This window comes from Carex rostrata, chromosome 7, assembly GCF_964058835.1.
Source record: "Carex rostrata chromosome 7, lpCarRost1.2, whole genome shotgun sequence".
Taxonomy (NCBI): Eukaryota; Viridiplantae; Streptophyta; class Magnoliopsida; order Poales; family Cyperaceae; genus Carex; species Carex rostrata.
Window position 1 is genome coordinate 7,927,401 of NC_135924.1, and position 20,128 is coordinate 7,947,528.

The 20,128-nt window shown below is 36.7% G+C and overlaps 1 protein-coding gene and 1 pseudogene across 2 annotated transcripts; both read left to right on the plus strand.

The window, feature by feature from the left end:
• Positions 1-304: 304 nt before the first annotated feature.
• LOC144557114 (peroxygenase-like) lies at positions 305-11,884 on the plus strand (annotated as a pseudogene).
• A 758-nt stretch (positions 11,885-12,642) lies between these two features.
• On the plus strand, positions 12,643-18,603 carry LOC144557558 (uncharacterized). 2 transcript variants are annotated; one of them, XM_078306143.1, is made up of 11 exons: positions 12,643-12,926; positions 13,437-13,505; positions 13,730-13,825; positions 13,993-14,117; positions 14,256-14,451; positions 14,725-14,900; positions 16,132-16,261; positions 16,799-16,959; positions 17,440-17,507; positions 17,818-17,899; positions 18,254-18,603. In XM_078306143.1, exons 1-11 carry the CDS (start codon positions 12,666-12,668, stop codon positions 18,468-18,470), a joined length of 1,581 nt encoding a protein of 526 aa, XP_078162269.1. In that variant the 5' UTR covers positions 12,643-12,665; the 3' UTR covers positions 18,471-18,603. The 2 variants fall into 2 exon arrangements, with proteins under 2 accessions (XP_078162269.1, XP_078162270.1); XM_078306144.1 differs by lacking the exon at positions 13,730-13,825.
• Positions 18,604-20,128: the final 1,525 nt, after the last annotated feature.

The window sequence follows — 20,128 nt, forward strand, 5'->3', positions numbered from 1 at the left end:
CTCGGGTAGATATGGATATGGGAAATAATTGCATGCATACATAATAGCTGTTAGGATGCTTCTCCTTGTAAATTTTCTTTACCACACGCACTGTTAGTCTGTTAATTTTTTATATTTGAATCTTGAAATACTGATTTAATTTGATAAAAGATAAAATAAATCCACAATAGCCAATATATATTGCATTTGGTGTTCATTAATTTTTATATTTACTAACAAAGAGAAGCATCATGCATAGCATATATATATAATCTATTTATTGATTGATCTTTATGTGGAAGCAAAGAAGTTAATCATTAAAAAGATGGCAAGCAACGTGTCCATGGGGACAGAAGCACCCGGTGCCCCTATTACGACAAAGCGGAAACTCAACCCTTATCTTCAAGACCAGCTTCAAAAGCCATGTATGCAATCAATCAGATTTAAAAGCTTGAATGTGTTCAATACTGCTTTATCCATATACATAATTAAATACTCATAAATCCTGAATCAGAAATGCAAATTGAAATCCAATGTGGTTCCATTTTTATATATCATTTATTAGTTCTAGTTAGAAAAGTAATCAAGAATTGGCCTTATGATCTTTATACAAATTGTCTTCCGTTGTATATATAGATCTTGCACGAGCTCTGGTGGCCGTTGATCCGAGCAATCCCAACGGGACAGAGGGGCATGATAACCGTAACCTCAATGTGCTGCAACAACATGTTTCCTTCTTTGACGGGAACAAAGATGGTATTATCTTTCCATGGGAAACATACAAAGGTATAGCTTACATTAGTTCATTGATTTGTTAAAGTGATTGTTTCTTTCATGTTATATTATTCAGATCAGTGCAATTAATATCACATTATTTTTAGCACAAGTAAAGTGCTGTTAAGTAGATACAGGTTGAAACATACAATTATAAGCTGAAATATTTCCATGCGAAAATAAAATTAATTGGAGGTACGCTATAATGATACATTTTCCTGCTTAATTTCAGGAATTCGAGCATTAGGATTTGGAGTTTGTAGTTCCCTGTTATTTTCTTTCGCAATAAATCTTTTACTTAGTTATCCAACTCAACCGGTAAGCTCTTGTTTTTTCATTAATTTAGTTCGTATATTTCCTTTTATTAACAACATGAGAAAATAAATATATTCATATTAAACCTCTTTATTACAATTACAATTCTTTCTATCTAGCTAGATGCTGAAAAATCATATAATTAGTAAGGTCATTGTTTTTCTCTCTTGCAGTGTTGGATACCCTCTCTGTTCTTATCAATTCACATAAAAAACATTCACAAATGCAAACACGGCAGCGACAGTGAGACTGATGACACTGAAGGAAGGTTAGTACTCTAATTAACCCTGCTTTTGATGCAATTCATCTCTAAAATACATTTAAAAGGGGTTAACATTTTGCCTAATCATCTGAAAAATTGCATACATAGAAGTCAAAAGTAAAACAATTTTACATATACATGCCTTTTCGTTGCAATTTTTATGCAATTTATATGGAATCAGATTTAATTTTCTTGGCAGGTTCGATTCATCAAAGTTTGATGCTATTTTCAGCAAATATGCGTGAGCACATGGTGACCCTTTAACATATAAAGAGATGAAAAAAATGCTTAAAGGCAATGCAAATCTTTATGACTTCGCAGGACAGTAAGCATTTAAGTTAAAATACCACAAAAATGTTACATATAATTAGTCCTAATATTTTTTTTGAGTAAAAATAGGGGTCATGCCCATATTTCATTCATAAAGTGGGGTTACAAAGTTTGTATCCTCAACAAAGTAAAAAGACATAGAAAGAAATAACAGTAGACTGAAAGTAAATACCCAAAACATTTGGGCGTAAGATGATAAACATGGAACATAAAACAAATTTAAAACAAGAGATAGTAAACAAATTTTGAAAGCTGTAACCGCGGTTGTCTCCCTTTACCAGTATGGTTGGTACTGGTGACTTTGCTTGAGTATCATGCGATTTCTCCCCGTAGAGCTACCTCCTGTAGCGTACCAGTACTGGTACCAGTATCTGGATTTGAGCCTATCCGGGGATGTTCTTTCTTCTTGTAAAATTCCAATTGCCAAATGATGTCTTGCAACAGTTCATCCGTATCCTTAGCTACCTCCGTGAAGCTTCGCGCGCATCGTTCCTTCCAGATTATGAAATTCATAACTAGGAGGGCTGTTTTTTGTTCTTTGCTGAGGATTCCTGTTTTTTCCTTGTCGGTTATGTCGATCTTAGGCGTGGGCGGCCACTTGAGCGATCTTCTCATGTTCCTCAGTTTGTTATATAGCTGAAGCGTGTATGTACATTCTTGGAACAAATGTTGTCCTGTTTCGAGTGCTTCTCTACATAACGTGCATCTGCTCACCATTTCCCATTCCCTTTTTTGTAAGTTGTCATGCGTGAGGATGCTGTTGCGGATTGCAAGCCATATGAAGATTCGCATCCGAGGCAGGCCATTCAAATTCCATACCTTAGAAATTCGTTGTTTGATTCTTGATCCCCCTTTGATAAGTCTGTATGCTGATCGGACGGTGTAATGGCCCGTTGAGTTCCCCTTCCACGTAATCACGTCTACTTGTCCCTGTTTGAGGTCAATACATTCCATTATGATGTATAGTTGTGCAAGTTCTTGTTGCGCCAGTAAAGAGAGTGTTGGTCTGAATAGTGGTAATAGGTTTTCCTGTATTGCCCCGGCTGCTTGCTGCAGTGTTGTTTCCGTGTCAATAGCGAATGAGAATATATTTGGAAAAAATACACTCATTATTCCTTCGCCCCAATCTTGGTTCTAGAATGAAATCTTGGAGCCTTCCCCTGGAGTCCATCGTGTGAATGTGTTGAAGAATGCTTGGGATTGAGATGTCACCATGTTGAAGACCGGTGCTATCGGCCTACCATCTTGAGCGGCTGCTGTTTGATTCATTAGTGGTTTCCAAAGCCTATGCTCTTCCTTGTACCACCACCAATACCACTTGAGTAGCAGCATTTGATTTAAAGTTCTTAAATCCAATATTCCGAGTCCCCCGATTTCTTTTGGTTCGCAAATTTCACTCCAATTGACTAGGTTGTATCCCTTTTGTTGCTCTCCTGCTCCATGCCACAAGAATCTTCGCCTCACCTTGTCAATATGCTCTATCACCCATTGTGGCAGTTTGAGAACTGTCATTAGATAGATTGGTAGTGATGATAGTGTTGAATTTACTAGCACTAGCCTGCCGGCCAATGAGAGGAATCTAGCTGCCCACCCTCCTAGCCTTTTATTGACCCTATGCAGTAGGGGTAGATATGCTGTCCTTGGTAGCTTCTTGTCCGGTAGTGGAAGCCCCAAATAGGTGAAGGGAAATGACGCCTGGCGACACCCAAAAATTGCCACCAAGTCCACAGCTTGATCCGATGGTGTATTTGTCATTAACACTTCGGATTTTTGAAGGTTTACTTGCAGCCCCGAGACCTTCTGGAAGACCAGTAAAGCTATTTTGATTGCCTGCGCCTGATGTTTGTCCGGTTTGAAAAATAGTAAAGCGTCATCTGCATACAAGAGGCAAGGCCGCATGGCCGGTATCGGTAATCTGATTGCTCCTATGCTTGTGAGCTTTTGCAAGTATCTTGCAAGGAAGTCTATTGCAATAATGAAGAGTGATGGAGAGAGCGGGTCCCCCTGTCTGACTCCCCGCTTTAAGATTAATTTTTTCCCCAACAGTCCATTGATCAGAATCTGAGATGTTCCCCTAAACACTGTGTGTTTGATCCATTTAAGCCACTGGTTAGGAAAACCAATGCTTTTCATGACCTGGATGGTGAAGTCCCAACTTACTGTGTCGAACGCTTTCCTGATATCCACCTTGAGTAGCCCTATCGGTGTTTTCCCTTTTCTTGCGAAGTGTAGCACCTGTTGAGCGTATACATAACTTTCCGTAATCTACTTGTTTTTTTGAAATCCAGTTTGTGCATCCATGATGATGTGATTCATGTGTGGCTGTAGGCGATTTGAGAGAATTTTTGAGTATATTTTTTGGATGCCATGAAGTAGGCTGATTGGTCTGAATTCGGATGGTGTTCGTGGATTGTCATTTTTAGGTATCAGTATGATGAATGAGGAATTGAGTGGGTCTAGATTTTCTTCATTATTCATGACATAACTGAAGACACTCAACAGGTCCGTACTCAGAAGATTTGTGAAAGCCTTGTAGAACTCTCCCGGGAAGCCATCAGGCCCTGGACTCTTGTTGTTTGGCCATTGGTCAATCGCCTTCTCTATTTCTTGTAGGGATATCGAATTTACCAGCACCTCCAGGTTTAATTGAGTCGGGTACAGATTCTGCCAATATATTTCTGGAGTTGTTTGAGTTTGTGTTCCCATTAGATTTTTGAAGAAATCAAAGAAAACTCTTGCCTTTGTTGCTTGGTCCGAGTATTGAATCGAATTTTCCTCAATTTGTGAGATGCAATTTATCCTTTTTGAGTTAGAGGCTACTGCATGGAAATATCTCGTTCCTCTGTCTCCCTGTGTTTCCCACCTCGTGCGCGCTCGTTGACGCCAAATGTCCTCCTCCAAGACCGCGAGCCTTACATGTCTTTTTTTTATAATTGCCTTAATCAATTTTTCAAGCCTAGTTAGCTGTCGCAATTCTCTGACTTTGTCGATCCAGGTCAGAAAGTTCCTACAAACTAATATCTGGGCTTTGATATTGCCTATTTTCTCCTTTGCCCATGCTGTGATTTTCTGCCTTAGAGAGTTCATTTTATCTTGCAATTCCTTTGGCGTGGTTGCCGTGGGTGTGAGCATCCATTCATTTTTTACCATCTCTTTGAAATCTTCAAATCTAAGCCATATGTTCTCAAATCTGAAGAAATTGGAACGTCTGAAATTTGTTTTTGCTCTAAGCACTATCGGGGAGTGGTCAGAATTCGTGTTTGCCAGCGCCTTTTGCATTGAATTTGGAAAAATTGAGTTCCATTCAGCCGATATTATAAAACGGTCGAGCCGCGCCATGTGTGGTTGTTCCCTTTCATTACTCCATGTGAACTTTTGACCTTGAAGAGATAGGTTTATGAGTTCAAGCTCCGAAATCAAATTTGAGAATAACAATGTCGATCTCCATGTGTTGTCATTTGATGTTCTTTCTTCCGGTTCAGCCGTGACATTGAAATCACCACCAAGAATCCACGGTGTCCCCCCTTGTGGTTTTGATTCTCGGATTTCTTCAAAAAAGGTGTTCCGCTCCTGATGTGTTGTTGGTCCGTAGACCGCAGTGAAAGCAAACGTTGTTCCCTCCTGAATGTGCTTAAGATGTACTGTTATTGAGTATGTCTTAAGTTCAGCACTAACCTTGGTGTAAGCTCTTTGATTCCAAGCTACCAAAATTCCCCCTCTAACACCTTGTGAAGGCAAAATTTCAAAGGTATCTAGTCTTCTTCCGCAAATTTCACGGAATTTGGTGTTGCTGATCTCCTCCAACTTTGTTTCTTGGAAAGTGATGATATCTGGTTTCTCCATGAGTAAGGCTTGCCTGACGGCTAATCTCTTGTCTCTTTCATTTAAACCGCGAACATTCCATGACAGTAGTGTTAAATTAGTGTTGTGACTCATTGGATAACTAAAAATTCTCCATTCATTACTGATGTTGCTGTCCGATCCAATGATTTTCCTACCACCCTAAGAAAATAAATTACATGCTCTTGCCCTCTGCTAACCAGACTACCCCTGCCACCTTCCCTAACTAAATTGCACAAATTAAACACAAGTGACATTAAGTCACTAGTTCCACAAGATACCGAAAGTTGCAATAACATTAAAACTGTAAATTAACCCCTAAGTTGGACAGCTCATCTTCTGATGTTGCTCAGTTAGCCGCCTCAGGTGAGGCAGCCCGTTCCGGCTCCTTGACCGCTTCCTTGATTTGCCGCTTGAGGCTATCATCCAGTTCTGCTCCGACTGCCGCCACCAGCGCTTCTGCATGGTTTTGTGTTAATGGTTCGTAGCTGTTCAGGTAGTCCAGTGTGGACTGCGGCACCGGTTTCCCTTTCCCTTTGGGTTTTTGTAGTTTCTGCATGATTTGAGTGACGGTGATGAAACCTTGCGTCGCCCTTGCTTTGTCGATCATCGACATGTACCGGCCTGGATTTTTTGTGAGCAAACGAGGGCTGCGACGTGGGGCGGTTTTATAGCGTGGGGGTCCCTCAAATCCCGGCGGCGCTTGGTCAGTAAGTGAATCCTCTGAAATGGGCTCCAAAGTCAAGGCCTGTAGGCCCTGCATTATTATCCCCCATTGCCTGTCCTTTTCAGCCTGAAAATGTGGAGCTGTTGATCCTTTGTGTTGCCTCTCTATTACAAGCTGGGCCTGTATCTCTTGCTGGGCCGTAATATTGTTCCCCATTTCTTTTCCTTCTCCCAGCCCGTTAGCAATTTCCACTATGCTTAGTGAGTTACTGCTGCGAGTTAGACTCTCAATGTTTTTATTGAACATAGGGGACATGTTTACCTTTTGAAGATTGTCAGGGGGCAGATGCCAGTTAGGTGAAAAACCCATTTGACCGTTTGGGTTGATGAGGTTGACCACAAAAAGGTTGGTTTCTGTGTTGTCGTTGTCGTTTGTGGCATGCACTGCTACACCTGACGCCACCTTCTGAAATGTGAAGTTTACGATGGGCCCCACTCCCCCATGTGATGTTGCTTTGCTGGGTGGGACACATGTCACCGTCTCCTTGGCGATGACTGATGCAACTACCGGGTCCAGTTGCGGTTCACTTTTTTCCTCTAGAATGCCTCCATTTGCTCTGTGATAAAAATCACCGGAGCGACCAGTTCTAGGGCCAGGTGCTTGATGGTGTGCCGGCCTTCTCGCATAGCCGCCTCCTGTTGCCACCGCAGGTGTGCGGTGATGATGGGTACCCCTTTGCGGGCCAAAGTTGGAGCTCCCCTGAGAGTCGTCACTATCTGACGGTGGATCCACGGGTGGCGGTGGTGTTTTGTGAAGCCACCCCTCTAGGTGTACATAAACCGTCGTCCCATGGGGATTTTTATGTAAAGCCAGTGTTGGTGGGATCGATGCAGGATCAAAACAGGAAATTAAAACCCTCAATGATTCAAAATTTCCATTTGTGATGACTGGTGAAATCATCTCAGCATATCCAAAACCGGAGATGAGATGATTGACCTCTATGAAATTCCAGTATTGCATGGGGAAGTTGTGGAGATTGATTCTTGCATGATGAGTGGTGGGATCCCTTACCATGTTGAGACTGGTCGTCCATGCCCTCAATTGCACTTGGACCCCCCTTGCGATCATATAGACCCCAGCATGAACTGCTAGGTTCCTGAGGAGGTTGGACGGGAATTCCACTATGAAGTCTCCGACAGCTGGGTGGAGTGTCTCCACCTTGAACTCTTCAGGGAGACATCCAAGGGTGGCTGCTATGGCGGTTGTGATGCGACTTTTGATGTGACTTACCTCAGCCGCTCCCGGTCCTAAGAGTACAATCGCACATCTGTGTAGGACGGTGTTTGATGACCGGATGTTGTTGTTGGGTGGGAAAAAAACATTGAGTTCTGGAGCTCGGTTTTGGATTAGGTCTGGGCTAAGCATGGGAATAGACTCCCAGTTTTCGAGGTCGATTGGCATGTCTGTTGGCTGCTTAGTGTGAGGTGTGAGCTTATGTGGTTCAGGGTTGTGGTGAAGAGCTTGAGGTGCTGGGGTGGTAGATATAGCCTCCTTCTTCTTGAGATTGCATCTAGCGGAGATATGGCCAATGCCATGGCAGTTATGGCACTTTACACCATTTCGGCACTGAAATTGGGTGTGTCCCCGGTCGAGGCACTTATAACATCTACCTTCAGCTTTGAGAGCTGTCGTATGCCTGTTGAGCTTCTTTGCAGGTTTCTTTATTTGCTTCGGTTGTTGAACCCTCCTTTTCCTTACTACCGTTGTCCAGCCTTCTTCAATGGAGTTTTCATTAAGAGGGTTGGCAGTGGGAGTTAATGGTTTGTTCAGGTTGGTGGGCTGCTGGGGCGTGCTCAGAGGAGTTACTGCATGGTCAGGGTTGGGGTGGGGTGTCCTGCCTGTGAGAATATCCGCGTAGGTGGGTGTAGTTACGGCTGCTTCTCTTCTTGCGATACTCTGGAGTGTCGCCTCCTTGGTCGCCTGTCGCCACGCGAAGGAAGCCATCTGAACTATCCTCATAATTAGTCCTAATATATATGACAATTAGTTCAAAATTAAATATTGAGATTTCAAAGACTTATTTCTGTAGTAGAGAGTACAATATTAGAATGGTCTTTCCTTATAAAATTATTTTAGTATGATAATGCTTAAATTAATAAATATTTTATGTTGAAACTTGAATGGACATTTAGCAATTATAACCTGAATATCTTAAAACTATACGCTGTGACAAGACACAAACATATTATGTGCACAAATTTGCAAAATTATTTTGCACATTTCTTTTATAAAAGCTCCCTTTAGTCCCAATATCTGTTTCTTTTTAGATGCCTCTTGTAAGAATTGAACTTGTATCTCTCCGTCTCCAGAGAGACAATTCCCATATTACCAACTGCACCTCTCTCTATAGAGAGTACGTACTCGTTGTTGCAATTGTAGTTGCGGATATAAGTATATAACAAATACCACTGCTTATGTATTCATTATTTCATTTGGATATAGGTTTGCTGCCTTTATGGAATGGAATCTTCTTTACATCATAGGAAAAGATAAGAATGGCCTATTACAAAGAGATATTGTCAGGGGGTGCTTTGATGGCAGCTTGTTTGAGAAAATTGAGACGAAAAACAAGGCTCCCAAAGGATTTGTGTGCAAATGATTGAAAATCTAATTTGTTTGCAATGTACATATTATTATGTTAAAACAATAATAAAACATTAAAAATGTGAGAACCAGCTTATGTCATTCATTCATGTAAGTTTTTGGTATGTGCTGAAATTGTGTTGAAAAAAATACAAGAAAGTTTGGTCCGTTATACCTGATAGCATTTCTAGGAGAAAAATAAAAGAAGAAAAAGGCATCTGAAAGTTTGGGATATAGTTTCGTGATGTGAGATTCGGTGTTCATATTCTTTTCTACTTAATTCAGCGGGTATTTTTTTTAAGGCTGATTTTTTTATTTATATCCAAAAAAATATATAAATTTAAAAAACTAATCAAACTGCTTGTTTATTTCGAAAACTACCCAAACCGGAAAAAAAAAATTCCGGTTTCAATACCAATTTTCGGAAAAAAATTTTCCCGAAATTGGATCCTAAATCCGGAATAATTTTTTCCGGATTTAGGATTTCTTTTTTTTCTAAATCCGGAATAATTTTTTCCGGATTTAGGATTTTTTATTTTTTTAGGAAATTTTTTTTTCCGAAAATTTTTTTTTTTAGGAAATTTTTTTTTTCAGATTCTTTTTTTTCAGTTTTTATTTATAATTTATTTATTTTTTGTATTGAAGTATTACAAATATTTAATATATTTTTTAAAAAATAGATGGAATATTATATAATTTGATTTATTCGAAAGACTGCTACAAATAATCCGGATCAACATTTTTCATGCCGGATTTTTTATGGCCGTAAGAAAAATTAATATAATATATGTATATGTATATAATGTGCTTGCATATCAAATTTTATAGTTTTTTGAATTTTTTTACTATTTATTAAGTATTTAACAAAATCGCTATATTCAGACCATTGAATTTTTGTACCCATCTTAATAAATAGTAAAAAAAATTTAGAAAAATGTAAAATTTGATCTGCAAGCACATTTTAAAATATCCATCATGTTGAACGGTTTGGATCGACTGTTTGGACTTTGAAAACTTTGAAAATACCGATCGTTGAATGCCTACCGTTGAACGAAAACTTAAACTGAATTTTTGAGGCACTAAACGAGGGTTCCAATGCCTCATTTTTTTATACCTCATCATACCTCATATTTTATATCTTCATTTTCTTCATATTCAAAGTCTAAATTGTCGATCCGAACCGTTCAACATGATATCCATATTAAAATATGGTTAGGGATGAAATTTTATAATTTTTGAAAAAAAATTACTATTTTTTAAGATGGGTAGAAAATCGCTGTTTTTTTAACGGTTCGGATTGAATAAAAAAATTTGTTGAACGGTTCAGGTCGAATAAAATTTTTAACATATATATTATATTATATATACATATATATATACATATATTATATTATATATACATATACATATATTATATTATATTATTTTTTCTTACGGCCGTAAAAAATCCGGCATAAAAAATGTTGATCCGGATTATTTGTAGCAGTCTTTCGAATAAATCAAATTATATAGTATTCCATCTATTTTTAAAAAATATATTAAATATTTGTAATACTTCAATACAAAAAAATAAATAAATTATAAATAAAAACTGAAAAATGAAAAAAAAAATCCGAAAAAAAAATTCCTAAAAAAAAAATCCTAAATCCGGAAAAAAAATAGTTTGGATTTAGGATAGGAAAAAAAAATTCCGGAAATTTTTTTTCCGGTTTGGGTAGTTTTCGAAATAAACAAGCGGTTTGGTTAGTTTTTTAAATTTATATATTTTTTTGGATATAAATAAAAAATCGGTTTTTAAGGTCACAATGGAAGAGCTTAATTTTTAGGGATGCTCTGTATCAAGAAAATATGATACTGAACAGAAGGTTAGTTGAAGTTATCCAATTAGTGTTTCTCCCCTTTTTAAATTGAGACAATATTCAGTGACATGTAGTGATGTATCTTATGAGAAATGTTGAGCAGCTACATTTATTTCTAATATTATATTGCTATCATTAAATCAAATCGGTCCATAACAAATTGTTCAAATAAACGACATAATAAATTAACAAGTCATTAAATTGAATCATATTCACTCTTAAGCTAAATTATAATTATGTATATCTTTTTGTTTGATTGGAACCAATTTAAGGTCCTGTGGCTATTAAATTTAATGATTTTTTCCACCCATTTTTATTATTAACTTTGCTGGTTTATCACTCATTAAGTCATATTAATTCAAATAAATTGAATAATAAAACCACTAAACTAATATTAACATTGTTAAGCTGAATTCGAAGAATAGTAACAATGAAAATACTGATATATCAGCTCCCATATCCCATAAGCATTTTCTAATAAAATGGATATCATGCCAAGTATTGCTTGTGTATTTTTAAGTGTTCATTAGTTTGAAATGACCAGCTTTCTATCCATGAGGATATTTCCATCTAGGCATCTTAAAAAGGAGAATGTAAAAAACAACTGTATATTTCCCTATCTAGCTAGCCAACACAAGTTAACGAAGATGATAATCACATTAACTCTTTTGAGTTAACGCATCTCGGCCATCTAATTTTAAACGGAGTCAATTTGATCACAGTTTATAATTTAGAGGTTCTTTAATATTAGTACGAATCGTCTACATAGATTTTATAGTGTATCAGACGGTCCAGATGCATTAAAATCTTTTGAGTTAATGCAGAGGATACAAATTCCAATCTCCATAAGTTTACTAGCTATCGTCCGTAAAAAATTCCACCTACAGTCAGATTTTTTGCTTACCTATGCATTCAAGAAAGGATTTTAACTCGTGAAGTTCTACTGCAACGAGGTATTGACTGCAATTTGAACTGTGTTTTGTGTCAAAGATGCCCTCTGGAAACAGCCCAGCATCTACTGTTCCAGTGTGATTTTGCAATCTCCTTTTGGCGTAGATTAACCTTACACATCGGTTTCAGCATTATGTGCAGAGGAAACACAGTAAGGCAAACAGTTATCAAATCATACTGAAGCTGTCGGCATCTCATACCAAGGAGGAAGTGGGGTGTCCTATTCTTCTCGGCTTGTTGGATGTTGTGGAAGGCCAGGAATAACAAGGTGTTTGAAGATGAATGTCTGCCATCTACCCTTGTAGCAGAACGGGCTTTCAAAGAGGTTTTGTTGTGGTTTAAGTTCTGCTAGAACCAATTGGGATTATATAGTTATGTAGTTTTGTAGTCTGAATGTTTTAATTTTTATGTACTCCACCTGATAGCTACTATCCGGTTTAAAGAAAAAAAGCTATCGTCCGTAAAAAGTACTATTTTTCGTCCAATACAAGATTCATCTTTTTTATTTTAATATGTGCATGATTCACGCTTTAAACATAAAGGATTAATCATTTTTCATGCATCAAAATCGTACCATAAAATAGAGAAGATAGAGAAGATTTTTAACGGACGATTGTTCACACCATAAAATTTAGCAATTTGAGGGGACGTATCAACGTTAAATTATCGTTTTTTTTAATTTGGTGGTAATTTTCTTATCCTCCAAAAAAAAACTTGCACCATAAAATTAGGCGATTTTTAAACTATAAAAAACTTCTATACATTTAATAATTTTAAAACTAATCTAGAAATTTACCACATAAAACCTCTAATATTGAACCACCTTAAAAATTACAAGGAATTAACTTGTGTAAAGTTTCGAAAACCTCGAAAATGAACTATTTGTAAGACGTCATTTTCAGCTCTATCCAATTAACTTCGGCCCAACTAAAAAGCCCATTTCGGCCCATTTTAACTTTGAATAATCTCGGTCTATTATACTCTGTTCAGACTTTCAGTGTTAAATTGTTTGAGCTCCTCTTGTCTATGCTTTTTACCATTTACCATGGCAGCTGGACAATTCTTCAGCTACAGGTGTTCCTCCTTCCCCTCCTTCCGACAAGATCCATACAAGCTCTCTTTCCCTCGACCCGTGCAAGTCCAATGGAGCCCGCGCGTCGGCCTGAGACCACTCGGGCGGGTCCCACGCGTGGTGGCTGCCAGAGCAAGGGGGAAGGAGTCGAGTGACCACTACGCCACGCTCAATGTCAGTCGCAACGCGAGCCTGCAGGAGATCAAAAACGCTTATAGAAGCCTCGCACGAAAGGTTTGGCCATAAATAAGTTTAATTCATTGCGGTGTTTCAATCTTTAGTCGTTCAGTGGTTTGTCTCGTACTTATGTAGCATATCTGGTGTACTCATTTAGGTAAAAATATAATGGTCTCTGATATTCTGTGTGATAATCTGTCGAACACCTCTTAGTCACTCTACAGAATGCTCTGGTTGTATTTTATTTTATTTTTTACCTGCCATCTTTGTATCTCATTTTCCCAATAAAATATTGGAAAACCTCTTGATTCCACGAAACTTTAGCGGAGCATTATGTCAAGACCTTGTTAGGTGTCCTGTAAATTTAATTATTGAATGTTTTTAATGAAAGTAAATGGTGTAACAGCCAAGCAATTTTGTATGGAGCCAAATGTCAGCCACTGGATACTCTAGTGGGGCCCAGATTGCATTTCACATTTTTTTGAGAAACCACACCTTGTCTTCTCTTGAAAATTTTGTATCTACACTAAGTCATCTCTAACTTTCTGATTTATAATTTTATTTCAGTACCATCCAGATATGAACAAAAGCACTGGGGCAGAAGAAAAATTCAAGGAAATAAGTGCAGCATATGAGGTAGCCATTTCAAACCTTTTCAGTACTGGCACAGGACCTGTTGTGTAACAGTACCAGTACCTACATCAGGTCTATCACCTGTACATTGTTTGGTGGTACTGGTGGACTATATTTAACTGGCCATTATGTTGTGCAGACTGTTATGGTAATATACTGGTTAGAGAAGATTCTTTTCCTTTTTTCCACATTTTATGTCCTTATATCATGACAAACCTGTGCTGTAGGTGTTATCTGATGAGGAGAAAAGATCCTTCTATGACCAGTATGGTGAAGCAGGTCCACAGGGGAACAACAATGGCACCGGCTTTGGTTTTGAAGGGGTAATTTTGAGTACTGTCTAACACTAGATTATTCTGAACGTTACCTTTTCCTTTGATACATGTTGTTTTGTGCAACATATTTTTCTGTTCATAATTTAAGTGCAGTTCTTCTTTTCATATGTCACATGTGAAGTAAAGAGATTTTTTTCTTGGCTGTATATTATCAGGTTGACCCATATGAAGCCTTCAACTCGTATTTTGGGCAGTCAAGCAATTTTTCTGGAGACGATATAGACCCCTGGGGATTCATCTTTGGTTCAAAACTGAAAAGAAACCCAAGGCTGGATATTAGGTAATTAGGTAATTATCTTCTGGTTTACATTATTTGCTTTCCTCCATTTATTATATTTATTTTGGGAATATGGATGAGGAGATCAATCTGTACATTTGTCCTGTCAATTTTAGTGCTAATATTGCATAAAATTGTCAGATCTGACCTCTCTCTGACATTTGAGGAATCAATTTTTGGGGTTCAGAGGGAGGTGAATGTCATACGGTACGAGACATGCGCCAGCTGTTTTGGATCAGGTGCTAAGGATTCCAGTCATATAAAAATTTGCACTGAATGTGGAGGTCGGGGTGGGGTGGTAAGTACTCGGAGTACTCCATTTGGTGCATTTTCTCAGGTGAAACTCTTAACCTCGCTCCCTTATTTGACAATTTAGATTCATGTTTTCCGTATCTTGTCAGTGACGTCCATATGGTTGGATCTTGTGTTGAATTTCAGTTCAAAAATATTGAAAGGATATGACTGTAGTCTGGGTCAGAATTGAGGATTAGAAAAGACTGTTCTTTTAAAGTATGATATATCTACATCTGTGCCATATATCTACTTTTTCTAGTTGAACCTGGGTATTACAACTTTTTGACACAACTTACTGTGGCAAAGTATTTTTCAGATATCCACTTGCTTGAGGTGTAAAGGTGAGGGAAAGGTAATTTTGGAAAATTGCAAAAGATGCCTTGGCCAAGGAAGAGTTCAGGTTCACGGGAAGGTCAAAGTTGATGTACCAGCTGGTATCAGTGATGGGTCTACCATCCAAATAGAAGGCGAAGGCAATGTCGATAGTAAAAGGTAAATCATTAGTTCAAATCTATCAATTGCATCTTACTTCTTTGATTACTTCCAAATGTTGAATTAAACCCATGAACTCTTAAGCCCTTGCATGAACTGTTATATGGTTGGTTGGATCTGGGCATTTTGGTTTGGGCCTGAGGTTGCTTTGAGTCACTGATTATTTTGGCTTTTGAGCTGGTTCAGATCTCAATTGTTGGGGTTAGGTTCTACTTTTGTTCAGATAATGTGTTTGTTCAGTTTGTTCTTACACAAAATAATGTAGAGTTATGAGGGAGTTATCCAACTGAGCTAATTGTAAGCCCAACAAATTGGCTGGCAATTGAATTAGTTTATTTGTAATCTTTTTTTGGCTTGTTTTGCTTACCTTCTGGCCTTGAAGTTAATGCAGTGGCAAGCTTGAGCTGCATCCTGTTTACTCTAGATTGGCTCATTTGCAAGCATAATTGTTGATCCTCTGGGGTTCTGGGATTAGTTAGTTTTGGGTTGGTTTCTGAAAATTTTAATAGTATGTCAGGTTGACTTGGGTTTGATGTCATGTTCTGGCAGATTTGTGAATCAGAAAGTTCTCTTTTGAATTTTGAATGCGGAATTAAAATTGATCACAAGATCCATTTAGAATTTTTTGAATTAATTTTGATAAAAGTTTTATGGTATCAAACTGGCAAGAACACTGGTATGTACTAAAAAATATGTTCATAACAAACGGTGTACTTATCATGAGGTTGATCAGATTTTCAATTTGAATGATCTGAACTATACAAAATACAGAAGAAGTCCCTTCTCAAATCCGGGTGGGTTTTCTCGATCAATTAAAAAAATATGGCATTAAATTAGCAAAATTGATGATATGTACTGGTACCAAGAAAAAATGGAACCAATTATCTTCATAACAAGCTACATACTTAGGCAGACGGTCAAGACTTTTGTTTGAATTACTTTGTTCTGAACTATAAAAAAAATAAGAAGTGTGATAATAAGTCATACAAAGTAGAGAAAGATATGGGTCACAGCAAATCATGTCAATTGTTGAATCAGTTTTGAATTTCAATCAGATTTTAATCTGTGAAACCTAATTTATTATCAGTGAATGTACCAATTTGCTGCCATTAGCATAAATTTATTTCGGCCAATTGAATGAATTTTATTATAGGATTCTATTAGAGTAATGTTAACCCTTGTGTTACTACTTTTCATATGCAGTTTTGTTTTTACGTCTGCGTTTGTGTAGGGGTGCTAGAGGTGATCTATATTTATTTATTCATGTGAAAGAGAAGCAGGGGATTCATCGAGAAGGACTCAATTTACACTCTGAAATTAGCATTGATTACACTGAAGCCATTCTTGGAACAACAATCAAGGTAAATTTTCTGTCTATTTATGTTTCAGCAGCTGGTTTGGTCCCCTACGAATCCGTATCCTCTGCATTAACTCCAACTTTGAGTTAACGTATCTCGGCGGTCCAATCAGGATCCGGGCCAATCCGGCCCAAGGTGGAATGTGTGGGGCCCCTTTAATATTTGTGTCAACATGGATCGGACGGTACGGATTCATTCTGCATTAACTCAAAGTTTGAGTTAATGCAGAGGATACAAATTTGTCACCTACTAGGTGGTACCACATGTTACCAGACAATGCTTTGGCAATTGACAACCTTTTTAATTCTGTTTGAATGCCGCACTGTAGCCAAATGCAAATGGAAAAGAATCATAAAATTGATATCATAACATATTTGTGAGGTTTAACTGTTTAAATGCCAGTGCGTATTATGCAAAATTGTGATTATTTTCAAGACCATTTTCTAAATATCATCTTTCAGGGAAAAATTAGTTTTTTCTTCAGAGTTAATACTCTGTTTTATGAAGAAACAGTAATTGAAAGATGATAGGAAACTATAGGTGGAAACCGTTGGAGGGGATAGAGAACTTCGGATCCCACCAGGAACACAGCCAGGAGACACATTGCAATTTTGTGGCATGGGGGTCCCAGATGTCAGAAAACCTACCAATTGTGGTGACCACATTTTTACTATAAAGATAGATATCCCAAAAGTTATCAGGTAAATAAAATGGGTCTTCACTTTTATATTGCCAGTCAGTGCTCATAAACTGTTGTAGCGCTCACAAACTGTTGTAGCGATCCCAAGTCACTAATTGACTAGACCTAGTCTACTATTAAGGTCGCATGTTTTGTTCTTTCGGGAACACTTTTGAAGATACTGAGTGGTAGGACCTTTCCTCTAAAAACAATCTGATTAAGCTCATTTGGAGTTGGGAGTTTGAGATGGAAATTGGGCTCAAACATCTATTGCTTTGTTGTGCGCTTGATTTGTTTATTATTTCTTTTGTTGTGTCTGATTTAATGAGCTGGTCAGGAACTGCCTTGCTGTGGGTGATATAAACTATTGAAAAACAGATACATACAATTATGACAAAAGGAAAAAGAATATATTTGTATGTGTACACTGCTTTGTGGATAGCATTAGTGTAGTTTACTACTTTTGGAATCTTCCACGTTACAAGAAAATAATTCATTGCAGTACTGAGGAGCATGCATTGGTTAAGGAATTGGCCTCTCTCAGAGGGACTACAGGTCGCTCAACTGAAGGTAGTTGCCTTTTTTTGTTTTCTTCTTTTTTTTTTGATAAATTTTCTGTAGTCAGGGAAACATTTGAAGAGGAATAAATATGACCCTGATATATTCTTATAAATGTGGAAAACAACGCAATAAAAATGAAGAAAATTATCATATTTTGCCTTTTCCACTTTTTTCTACTAATACTTTATATTAGGCCATACATCATCTACAGAATTAAAATCAATACCAAAATAACTAAGAAATATCAGCATGCTACGAAGTGATATTTACATTGCAACCTAAGAGAATTATCTTTGATTGATTATTCTTGTACTTACAGAAAGGATCAGAGCAAGACAGGATCACTCTTCATCAAAACGAAATGAGAGTTCATTTTGGAGTTTCATGAGGAAAATATTTGGGTGAGATGAGGATCTCCTATGGTGTGCTATTTAATCAATTGGCATAGAGTTCAAATTGACCAGTATCATACCTGGTCCAAATTTCATTCTTTCTAAGGTTGAACAACCAAATACCATTAACTTCCATGTCAGATTCCTAAAAAATAGAAACACCAAACCCTGGTCAGATCTGTATGTGGCCATCCCAATCCCAATAGTATCTAAATCTTAGCATATAGAGTTCGATGATGCAAGTATGAAAACAACCATGAAGACAATATGTAGCTATTGGTACTGGTATGACCTTTCGGCCCTTTGCTCACCCTTTCTCATCTCTACATGTTACGGAGCATTTTCATTGATTCTGTTTTTCAGGCGAGAAGAAAGCAGACCAGGTTTTGCATCTTTGACTGTGCAAGCACCTGTCCAAGCACCTGTGCTGCCATGGGGTCCATCATTGTCAATGTCCATTTTTGGGTTTTATGTTTTTGTTTTTCTTTGGTCTTTGATAGGTAAAGATAGAATATTTTGGAGCTCATTTTTTCAGCAGAACTTGACTAGATTAGACAAAAAAAAAGGTAGGGAAAGGTAATAATTGGGAAAAGAAAATTTTCCTAAAATGTTGATTTTAAGAATTTGGATATTAATGCTGTTTTTTTTTTTTCATCTTGACTTCGAGCAAGAACAAATTGTATTTTTATTTTCCAATCTTTCAGCCGCTAAAATAGAGGTACAGGAATGAAGAAATATATGTTTGCATTCTTGTATAGTTATCTGTTGTTAATCTAATTGAATGCTTAGTTTGATACAGCAGGACATTTGAGGCTGTTTTCTTGTTCACGTAAGCTTATGTTTCGGTTTGAACTCGGATTTTGATTTGTGCCCAGTGTGATCTACATTTGACGGAATTCTTATTGAAAACGAAAAAAATCTGAAGTGCATCTAACTGCTACATCCTCGAGTGGAATTTGGATCCCCTAAAATAACTCAAATTTTAGTTTGGATACCAAACAATTTGATCTATTCTGGCATATTTAAGGAACCAATGTACTCCATATTGAACTGGTCTGGAATTGAATCGGACGGTTTAGATCTAAACTCAAATTTTGAATTACTTTATGAGATCAGGGTCCTTTTTGCAAAATTATCATCTTGAAGACTTGAACTCAATTGTGTATTTGTGCGGAGAAAGGAGAGAAAATAAATAAATAATTTTCATCTCGAATTTATGGACTTTTTCAAGGAATCACATCCGTTGTCTGCCGATATTTTTATTAATAGAAAAAACAAAAAACAAAATATTGATAATGGAGTAAGGTTTCATGAAATTTTAAAATATAAAAAGTGTTATGAATATAATAGTGGATGGTTCATTCATTTTGTAACTCCCAATATTAATCCTCAATTTATTCACCACTACTCCATGCACTACTATTGAAATTGATAGCCACTACTATTGGAATTTATTTCTCCATTTATTTAGATGATTTTTCATTTACAATTTGTAGCCTATAAATAGAGGCTTTGTAATCTTGTATTGTACACACATGAGAAATGTATGAATAAAGATATTACTATCTTTTCCTCTCTATCTTGTTTATCTGCACGAAAGCTCTACTAGTTGATTCGAGGTAACTTTGATATATTTTATTTCAATTCCATTTAAATAAATAATGCTTATAGTAAGTAATTTTTAAATGGAATAAGTTATCAATTTATGTACATTTTTTTAAAGATTTTTAGTATGATTCATATAATTTTATATGAAGTGTAATTTTTTTTAATCTTCCGGAAGAAGATTTGAAGAAATCTTACTGAAGAAGATATATATGATATAGGAAACTAATATGAGAAGATTTAAAAAAAAAATCTTTCTGAAGAAGAATTATATGATATAAAAATTTTGTATGATGTTCATTTTGTTATTTTTTTCTCAATAATTTAATATTCTCAAAGAAAAATTTCAAAATATATTAAGAAGGTCTTCTTGAAGAAGATTTCAAGAGTAAGTTCTTCTTGAAGAAGAATTCAAGAAATTTTATATGATGTGAATTTTTTTTATATGGTGTTCATATTTTTATTTAATCTTCTTGAAGAAGATTTAAAAATATATTAAGGTCTTCTTGAAAAAGATTTTAAGAAATTGTATATGATCTACAAATTTATATCATGTTCATATTAATTTTGTTTTTCAATAATTTGTTCTTCCGGAAGAAGATTTCAGAAAATATATATATATATTTCAAGTAA